General features: G+C 46.9%; 1 protein-coding gene across 2 annotated transcripts; it reads right to left on the bottom strand.

Moving 5' to 3' along the window:
• Nucleotides 1-969: 969 nt before the first annotated feature.
• FST (follistatin) lies at nt 970-10,447 on the bottom strand. 2 transcript variants are annotated; one of them, XM_074569475.1, is made up of 7 exons: nt 9,660-10,447; nt 7,497-8,426; nt 5,304-5,495; nt 4,645-4,863; nt 4,058-4,282; nt 2,781-3,011; nt 970-2,058 (listed from the first exon to the last, which is right to left on the bottom strand). In XM_074569475.1, exons 2-7 carry the CDS (start codon nt 7,576-7,578, stop codon nt 1,976-1,978), a joined length of 1,032 nt encoding a protein of 343 aa, XP_074425576.1. In that variant the 5' UTR covers nt 7,579-8,426; nt 9,660-10,447; the 3' UTR covers nt 970-1,975. The 2 variants fall into 2 exon arrangements, with proteins under 2 accessions (XP_074425576.1, XP_074425577.1); XM_074569476.1 differs by lacking the exon at nt 9,660-10,447 and having other exon boundaries at nt 7,497-8,450.
• Nucleotides 10,448-10,707: the final 260 nt, after the last annotated feature.

The raw sequence follows: 10,707 nt of genomic DNA, 5'->3' as shown, positions 1-10,707 counted from the left end.
ATTATTTTGAATACAATATTATAAATGCACACTTGTAGTTTTTATGTATTCATAGATGAAGAAATTATATTTGCTTTGGATAATGCTAAACAATCCATAACAAATTAGAGTTTACTCTACAGTAAAAAATATACTGAAGACTATAGCAGAAACAGCCTTTAAATATGATTTGTATTTAAAGAGAACAGGTAAGTCAACTTTGGCTTTCAGACCTCGGTTCAGCAAAGTACTTAAAACACCATTGGATATGGTGCTTAAGTACATTTTTAAGTTTTGTGCAGTACGATAGAGAAATTTTGGTAAGTGGGGCATTATCTGCGAGAACAGCATAACCCAGGTAGCACAGAACACGATTTTGGTCCCTGCTGTGCTTATGGTTGTTAACTTTCCTCAGTTTATCGTATTAGTATCCACTCTTAAAAGTGTGTCCTTTTGGAGAGAATAATTTCCAAGTGATAATGTGCTCTTTGATGGTTTGTTGGGTTGGGTTTTTTTTGTCTGTTGTGCTGATTGTTACACATCTTGAACTTGGGCAAGTAGGTCATGTTTTGCTTTTTCTATTGGTCATCTAAAATGGTGATACAACTGCAGCCCCAGTAATGTCGTTCTGAAGCTTAGCAAAAATTCAAATGCATATTCAAAACCTCCTAGAATTATGGAAGTTAAAGAAGTCCAAGAAATGCCAGACTTTTTATGTAGAGGATGGAGAGGGAAACAAAAAAGTCAAATCTCTTCTCCTCCGTCGCTATACTTGGATTTAAAATTAATTAATACCAGTGAACTGGAGACATTGCTCCTGCCTGAAAAAAGGGTTTATGGAATCAATGTCAGAAGAAAGCTTGGGCCTTAACCAGTCTGTCTTGCTGCTACACCACACACAAGCCTCCTTTCCTGTAACCACCAGTATGTCTTCCCTCTGTACCAGAGGGCCAGAACACTTTAGAACGAAAAACTGAGGACTGCTTCTAGGGAAAATTCCATTTTTTATTTTTTCACTCATCATTTATTTACAAATACACATTATAACTTTTATATACATTGCACATTTACATGGTAGAAAAGTACAAAACTATATATTTAAATGAATTTATATTTAACTCGCCATGTTTGAAAATATAAAATTGCATCAGAAAAAAAGTATTATGAAAAGCAAGAAACTTGAACTGATAAAGCTTTGATATAACTTTTAGTGACACATTGATTGGGAAAACTTTGAAAGTGGTACTGCAAGACCATCTTAAAGGAAACACCTGATAAAACACGCATGTTACAAAAAAATAAAACAGTAGAAATAAAATAAAACCTTTATTTTTATTACAGTTAGCCCTGTAGCTATTAACAACCTTCATAATCCGATTTCTTTGGGTCTGGAATTCGTATAATACAGTATATACGCTCAGCACATTGAGATCACTTCAGTACATTATGTGATCAGAAGTAGAGAAAAGTGAAGTGGAAGAAGTTTCCTTAAAGATCGCCTCACTGCACCCTGGAAGTATACTTAATTAAGTTACAACGCCTTTTGGTCAGTCAAGATTCCTTGTAAACAAAAACCCTAGGGATCTTTTATGTACAGAACCGGCAAGAAGAAAATCCAATAAATAAACATAACAGAAACCGACATGCAAGTTTGTTAAAGTGGAAAAGAGTTAACATCAGTGAAACAAAGAGATGAGATCATGTGGGTAAGCTCTAAGGAATGGACTTTTATAGTTTGCAAGAAAAAAGAAAAGCTTTACTTTACAAGCAAGAGACCTCACAATAAATAACACTGCTCTTCCCGTAACGAATAAATTTCTTCAAAAAACAAGGTGTACAGTCAACCAGACATTTTATGTATAAATTATAAAACATGACACAGTATAAATAAATGTCTACCAGACTCAACTATATGTATACTTTTTTTTTCTCCCCAAAATAAATAAGCATACACTTATTTACAGTATGGACATTGATTTTGTGCCCAATGGAGGTTTTACCACTCTAGAATGGAAGATATAGGAAAGCTGTAGTCCTGGTCTTCATCTTCCTCCTCGTCCTCTGGGTCTTCATTAATGGCTAGATGGGGGAATACAGGGGAGCTGTTGTTTAAATAAGGACAACAACAGCGCAGAAGCAGCTCAGTGCATGTTTTCAAAGCCCTCTGAACAGCCATAATACAGCGTTGCATTTTATGCGACTTGTAGTGAGATGCTCTTTGGCATCTGCTGTTATGCAATAAGGTTTTTTATACATAATCTATGAAGTCATAACTGCAGAAAGTTCTGAAGAATCAATGGCTCAGGTTTTATTGGCAGATTCCTGAAATCAAGTGAAAAGCGCTCTTGCGTTCTAGGTTTAACCGCTTTGTGTCCTTCATCCAGAGTTAGCAGAGGCAACTGTGCTAAACCAGGTGCCCATGTGCTACCATTAGGCTTGTTCTTTTGGACCGAGTTAAGAGTTTATCCGAGCATTAATAAAGCAATCAGCGAAGCACACCAGAGCAGACAAAGTAGGAAAAAAATCGCTACAATTACATTCCTAGGGCACTTCCATTCTGACAGAATGACTTGTCCTCAGAATATCCCCAAAAACCCCAACTTGAACACCAACAAGTTGGACAACTATTGCATTTTATCAGTAACAAAAGTGTGTGCATGACAGATACATACTTATATGACACCTGTACCGTATCTCAAATCTCTACATCAAGCTTTCTTATGTTTAAAGGTGTAAGTCTTCATTACCTAGGATTGCCTTCAGAAGCTTTACGTGCCTGTAGAGTTAAAAATCTCACTTACAGTTGCAAGATCCAGAGTGCTTTACTTCTAGAAGCACACCCATGGAGCAGGCTGCCTCTTTCATGGCACACTCGCTTGGGTAAGTTGTGTTATCGCTGGCACAGACTGCCTCGTCTGACTTGCTTTCAGGGCAGAGCTCATCGCAGAGGGCGCACCGACCTCTGCCAACCTTAAAATCCCACAAGCATTTCTTCCCAGCACTGCACTGAATGTCTTCACAGGATTTGGCTTCTAAAAATATACACAGGATATTGGAGGTAAGTGAAAAGACAAAGAAAAAAGAAAAGCAACAACAAACAACCCCCAGCTCCCTTTTCCCTGTGAACTGTGAACAGAGAAAGCTCAGATGCAGTAGATGTGATGATACTTGCTGATTTTGCTCAAGCAAGTAGTCCCTTGGACACCATTGCCTGTCTATATGTGGGGAGGAAAGACAGCTGTGCCAGCAGACCTTGGCCCTGGGAATACAGAATTACATTTGCCTATTGTACATGACCTTCCTGCTCTGTTTGATGTCAGTGGAAATTCAGCTCCCCAAATTAGCGGTAAGTGCAGAATTTGCCAAGACATTCAGCATTTCTAAATCAATTATTTTTAAACTAACCCACACAGAGTAGTTGTCCACATGACTGGAAAGGGAATTCACCTCAATCTATGCCAACTAAAAGCAGCCTAAGACTCCCCCGAATTCCCCCAGCAGTTTTGGGGAGCAGAGGCTGCCCTGAAGATGCTTCTTTGTAGCATGCTTCGCTATCAGTCCTTTCTGGAAATCACAATACAAAATGTCAGGATGCACAGAGATTATTTTCCTATCTTCACCCACCAACTGCCTCCAAACTCTGCAGTATTTCTAAAGAGGAAAAAGTGATCAGATGTTTCCAATTAAGTTAACACAAGCTTTGCCAAGACCACTTGAAGACAATTGTTTCCAGGAATCCAGATCCACTGAATATTGAGACCTTGTTACGCTCTAACCATGTCATCATCTATTTAATGGCGGGTACTTCTCCCTTGGACACTAATGTCAGCACCCACAGCGATAGCAAAAGAATCAGGATCAGGCCCTCTACTCCCTCATCCCTTTTGCAATCTTTTGAGGGGCAAAGCTCATCCTGGCTCTCCTTTTCCTGGAGGGAAGCACAAACCCATGCTGCTGGCATCTCTCCTCCTCCCCAGCGCTAACTACGCCCACCCAATTGCACACACGGTATGTTGAAACAGCTGATCGAAGAAGCTCCCCCCACCCTTACCCTCCACCCTCCGACCGAGATACCTACTGATGCATTTTCCTTCGTAGGCCAATCCAATGGATCTGCCCAGTAGGCAGGTAGCTTTCCTCAGATGGCAGGCACTGGCGTAAGTTATGCCGTCATTCCCGCAGAGATACTGTTCAGGGGAGGTAGGCTCTGGGCAAATTCGATTACATGTCACGCAGTAGGCGTTATTGGTTTGGTCAACCACACATGTGGAGCTGCCTGGGCATAAAACATCCCTACAGGTCTCTGAAATAAAGATGGAAACACACAGTGATTAATAGCCGATCCCAGAGCCCCAGGGAGGAGTGAATGGGTGACACAAGGAAACAAATGATCAGATAAGAGCCTTCAGCGGCTCTCCTCATTTTAAGTGCTGCTGGAGGAAACCTTCCCATCTCAGAGTAGCTGTTGGGACACAAGTGCTTCTAGACTATGGGGAACTCTCAGTGCAACTATTTGTCTGCTGAGCGTGGGTAGTTACTGTCTCCCAGCATTTGGAACATCACTCTGGTTCCTGTGGGGAAGTACGTCCAACAGCTCCTCCTCCCTACACTCAGACACACACCCTTTGGCATTTGAGGGAGATCAGATTAGATTTGCAAACCTACTTTTGCATTTGCCCTGATACTGGACTTCAAGTTCAGGCTGTTCTTTACATCTGGCTTTGAGAAGGGCACACTCGTTCCTGTAGGTTTTCCCATCTAAGCCACACACGGGGCCCTTCCAAGTGATATTAGAGCAATCCGGAGCACAAACACACCGAGGTTTGTTCTTCTTGTTCATTTTACATTTCTTCCCGGGTCCACAGTCTACGTTCTCACATGTTTCTGATGGAAGGAAAGAGGCACCACTTTAGTACCGAGCGTGGAGAACAGACCTGGTGTCAAAACTGCTCAAAGAAAAAAAAGACACTGTGACCCCAGAGCATAGAGAGAAAGCACCTTCCTCCCCCCGCCCCCCCGTCTCCAGGAAACACCGCTCGAAGGAAATTCCGCCCCCCCCGCCCCCGCCAGTGAGGGCAGGGGGGAGAGGAGGTCGCTCCCCTCCTGCCCCGCGATGTGCACGGCGGCCGAGCAGAAATGGGGGTCCCCTCACTGATCCCGGGGCTGGTACGAGACGCCCCTCAAAGCCCTACCGAGGAAGGCAGCAGGAGGACCGCGCTGCCTCCCCCCGGCCCCTCCAGCTCCTTCCCCGCTCCTCCTCCCCCAGCCCCGTCCCTGCCTGAACCGCTCCTCGGCGAGGAGCAGCTCGCCAGCACCCCCCTCACCTTTGCAGGGGATGCAGTTCGGGGCTCCCCCGTTAAAAATCATCCACTTGAAAAGCGTGTTGTCGTTGACGTCCTCTTCCGTCCACGAAGTTGTCAGGCGGCCGCTCTTGCAGCACTCCTCCTTGCTGAGGTCGGTTTTGTAGAGGACCTGGCAGCGGCCGTTCCGCGCCTGCCGGAGCCAGCAGTTCCCAGCTGCAGGGGGGAGGGAGGGGGGACGGGGGGGACGGAGGGAGAACGGGGACGGGACACCCAGCCGGATCAGTGGCAGGCAGCAGTGACCCAGACACAACACGTGCGCCTTGCAATGACTTTTACTAGACTGTTTACTTTTATTTGTCCCATTTCATAACCCGCAGCTACTCCGGCCCATTTGGGAACGCAGTTTAAAAAAATGAAGTAAAATAAAGCAACAACAAAACAAAACAAAACAAAACAACCAAGCAAAACCTACAAAAGAACAAACCGGGGGAAAAAAAAAAAAACCCAACCCATAAAGAAAGAAAAGACCCGATCAAAACAGGACGAGGCAGTTTTCGGAGGTATTTATTCCATATGTAGAGCAGAAGGAGCACTGCCGGCACGTGACAGAGGCTTGAAAAGGATGTGCATTTAAAAGGGAATAAAAAGAAAATCGCGCTTGCAAATTCCTTCCTCCTCCCCCTGCCCTCTCCTCCTCACCGCGGCTGCACAGCAGCATTGTTTTAGTGCCGCACAGAGTTTCAGTCCCAGCCCATTTTGCAATCTACACGAATTGGGAACATTTGCTGTTAGCGAACTGTTTCGAAATCTCCACGTTTTGCTGCTTCTATTAACAAATGTCTTTCCTTCGCTAAAATAAGTCAGCAGAGCTCAAAAAAAAAGTCAGCAAAGTACATATAATACAGCGGCACATAGAGTAGGAGGTTCCTACAGAGTGTTAAAAATCGATCAAGCTGGAAAAGTTATAGGTGCCATCTCTCCCGCAAGCATTTCAGAGGAAAGTACACTGTCCTTAAACCGGATAGAGTGGATTTTGGTTTGTTTTCCCCCCCCCCCTTTTTTTTTAATAGTATCCCTGTTATTTGTGGAGTCAAGCCAAGAACATTAGTCTAAGCAACTCCCCCTTTTTTAGCTGGAGAGTTTTGGTTGGGATGAGTCTCTCGTGAATAACCAATGTGACTTCTCCAGCAACTCAATACCAATTGATTCTGGTGCTAATCCAGCCAGGGCTCGATCCTGCCTCCTTACTCCGATGGGAATGTACCGCAGCGAGGGGTCAGGATCGGCCAACTGAGATGTCGCTGGGCGCAGGGCAAGATATCCCGCTCCCCCCCACCCCCCCGCTAAAAATCATTGAAGAAACAACGCCCCTAAAAAAAAAAAAAAAAGTTTTGCGTTTTACAGTTGCCTACATTAGATTAACTTATGCTGTAGCTCGGTAGTAGGGGAGAAAATAAAAAAAAAAAAGGAAAAAATATAAAACAAGTAATGGTAAGACATCCAGGTTGTGGCTGGAACACGGTCAAGGTAAGGGAAAAAAGCCCCCAAACTAAAAATCAATATTCCCTTGTGTCGAAAGAGGGCTCTTAAGAGTTGTCAATAACAGGTTCGGGTTTGTTTTGTTCTCATGGAAAAAAAAAAAAAAAAACAAAACCCACCCCAACTAATTCAAGCATACTCTTCAGTGCAGGAGAATTTACAACACTAATATTTATTCACAAAAAGAAAAAGGAAGGGGGAGGAGGAAATCCCAATATTAAAGGAATGTCCGGAAAATGACCACTTATTGGTTTCTAAAAATGTCAGCTGTAATCGTGGGGCTCCCCATCACCACCTCTCCTTCCGTCAGGCAGGCGAGATAAAAATCTGAGCTAAATTACCAACAAACTTTGAGCACTCATTCGTGCGCCGAGACTGGGAAAGTTCCCTGGCGATGCTGCTCTTCATTCATGCTGCATAATAATAATAAATACCAAGAAACATCCTCATCTGTCCTCTGTGCCTATGCAGAGCAGTGCGAAGATCCGATCAAAAAGGACTGTAAGTGACACCTCTGCACCTCGGTACAAAGCAGTCCCATGCCCACAGTTAACTTCTGTCCGGTTGGACCTTGGAGAGAGGCGTTTAACACCGCGAGCAAACTAAACCCGTGCCCGAAAGAAAACAATAGTAATAATAAAGAAACGTATCTGCGAATAAACAATCTGGTCTTACCCTGCGCTGTGTGATCTTCCATGAAGTGGCAGAGAAACATCAGGAGTAAGAGCATGCCCGGGTGGATTCTCTGATTTAACATCCTCAGCGTAGCCGGGAGTGAGAGAGACACAGAAACAGCGTGAGGGGGAATAGGGAGAGGGAGCGAGCACTAGCCAGCCTGCTTATGATCGCTCTATTGAATGAACGTCAGGCTCTGAATGCAGTCTCTCTTTAAATCTATACGGGGGTCTTAGCTGTCTGCGGTGGGCGGTCTCCTAATGTGTGTGTGTGTCTGCTCGGGGGTGGGGAGATTTAAAAAGTTCAGTGTGAATCAGGTGACATTTTCCACCTTCTGGAAACCCTCGCCAATGATCTGCTCTAGGTGCACGCATACACACACTCACACACATACTCGCGGCCGCGCACCGGCGCGCACCCCCCGGCCGCGCACCCGCGCAGCCTCGCGCAGCCCTTGCGCGGTGGAGAGGCCGGAGACGCCGGCGCAGCAGCGACGGGCAACGCCGGCCGCGCCCGCGTAAGCGGAGGCTGGCGACCGGCGGGGGTCGCGGCCGCGTCGGGGGCACCCCTCGCCCTCCCTTCCCCTCCCCGAGTGCGCGGGCGCGGAGGAGGCTGCCGGGGCGCGGAGCGGCGCCCGCCCGGGGTGGGTTCCGCGGCCGCGGAGTGCTGCCGTTTCCGCGCGAAGTGGCTGCGAAGAATAAATCCCACTCCGCGCACCTCCGCGGCTGGCGGAGCGCACGGCTCGCCCGGCGGGACTCGCCCCCATCCCCCAAAAAACGCACCAAACCCCCAACCAACCTCAAACCATTAAAAAAAAAAAAAAAAAAGAACCAAATAAAAGTTTAATACCTAGGGCTGCGCCCAAGTGACAGCCTTTTCACTGGGAGCCCGGGAGGACGAGACGGGAATGGGGGCGACGTAGGCGGTCTCCTTTCAGAATCAGAAAAGATTGCAACATCGATAATGAACTTCTAGGGCACTAGTTTATTAAGCACAGTCTGGCATTATTCTCCCCTTAGAAAAGTTGGCGGTCTCTCATTTATAACATTTTTTGGCACCGCTGAATGAAACTGAGTAGGCGATATTTCCTTTTATACAAAACGATTACTTAACGGAAAATGGTATTGTTTATTCAAAAGCTGCCTTTTTAATTTCGATTCTTTCGCTTTTCTGAGCCACCAAAGCACAACAGACTGCGAAGTATGCAGACAGGAATGCCCGGACAGTGCCGGGTCAGGGGCCGGTGCGCGGCGGCCGCCCCCGCCCTCCGCCCGGCCCTCCCCACACCCCTCCTCCCCGCCCACCCCCCCACCCCCCCCAGCACCCCCCCCCCACCGCCCGCCCCCTCCCCACAACTGCAAATAACTCAGTGATAACAGATTTTTTTCCACCAACTGCAGGAGATAGTGCTAATCTTTTAATAAAAGATCCCATTACAATGGGATCTGTCTGGACAGACTATAATAGATCCAGAAATACAGCCGTGCTAATATTAGAAGACAGTTGTTTGGGTGCCTCAGAACGGGCCCTGGTCCTGCTTTGAAAGTGGGCATGAATCACAATGTCCCTCGGTACCACCTGCGGTCACACGCATTAAGAAGCAGACTGGTAAATGATTGACCTCGCTACATTTTTTTTTTTTTTTGTTATTATTATTATGATCATCGTCCTGAGCAGCGCCCAGGCGTTTTGAGCACTTCAGAAGCTCCGGGACTCCACATCCTTTTTAATCTTTTCCCAAATTGGTGCCACTCTCTCTCTCTCCCCCCCATCCCCCGTCCCCATGTCCGTCCCCCCCCCGCCTTTGCTCGTCGCTCGCCGGAGCAGCAGCGTTAATGCAGGGTTGCTTAGTGCCCTCTAATGGCAGACGGCATTAACAATTAATAGCAAAACACCCCTTACAAATGAAGGGCCCGTTTCAAAACCTCCCTCTCCTCCCGCAGGGGACGGTCCCCCCCTGCCCGCCGCGGGCAGGGCTCAGGGGGGCGGCGGGGGGCAGCCAGCGGGGCTCGGGCCGTCGCGGGGTGCGCAGGAAAGGGCGCAGAGCCCTCCGAGGCGGGGGGGTCGGTGGCCTGGACTCCCTTGCCCCCCCCCGACCCCGCCCGCCTCTCGGTAGCCCCCCCCCTCGTCGGTCGCCCGCACACTCGCCCCGACGCCGCACACCTCGGGAAGTAGCGTGGACCACGCCGGGGGGGGGCTCAGTCGCCTCTCACCCAACGCCCTCTCCTCTCACCCAACCCCGACGGGGCTCCGGGGGGGGTTCCGGGGGGGATCCCGTCGGCAGAGCGGCAGCGCAGGCGGCTGCTGCCCAGCGAGGAGACAGCGCAGGGCCGCGGTAGCGGGGCGTGCTGCGGGGGCAGGCTCACCTTCCCTTACTCAGTTTGTGTGTGTTTTTTAGTAATTGGCCAATACGGTGTTTATCCTGATAATGTTTTCAATTATAGAGAGGCATTTTCAGGCCGTATTCCTGGAAATGAGATGCCGGATGGGTCGATAGCCTTTGCACATGTGCTTCATGCGTGCATCATCAGGAGATCAATATGATTGCGCTGGTGTGGAGATTTGTATCACACCTGTTCTCTGACATCACATAGAAACAGCTGCTGTTTCTTTTATTGTTTTTCTTTTTTTTTCTTCTTCTTCTTTTTTAAATGCTAAATATTGTGTTTGTGTGTAACAACATGTCAGGGATATATTGTATAATCAGAAATGCTTTCTTCTTTCTCACTGTGCGCCTCCCTGTGTGTCTCCCCCTCCCCTTTCTGCTTTGCCAACAATCACATTTAAATTACCCAAAAAACAATAGGGTCGATCTGTAACTGAATTGTCAGGCAGCACACAAAAAGAGTGTTGTTCTCAGCTGACAGGTTTTAAAACTTTTTTCTACCAAGAAGTGTATGCATTTTAATATATGTTTTTGGATGTGAATCCAATCTTTGCAGCTGGCCCTGATCTTGGAATAATAAAGCCTTTAAAAAAAAAAGGCCACATATGCTAACATCTCAAACTTTCAGAAAGTTCACATTTAGCTCTCAATTTACATAAAATGTGTGTCTTTGTCCTATCTGTAATGTAGCTGTAACTACAACAGACTCCATAATCCAAAATATTAAGTGGCTGGTCTCTGAGGAAAATTGCAGCAAAATACTGAGTAGGAGGAAAAATAATCCCCAAGTGTAACCTTGTGTGACATGTGCTATTAACGTACATA

This window comes from Larus michahellis, chromosome Z (genome assembly GCF_964199755.1).
Source record: "Larus michahellis chromosome Z, bLarMic1.1, whole genome shotgun sequence".
Lineage (NCBI taxonomy): Eukaryota > Metazoa > Chordata > Aves > Charadriiformes > Laridae > Larus > Larus michahellis.
This window is presented reverse-complemented; position numbering and strand designations above follow the sequence as displayed.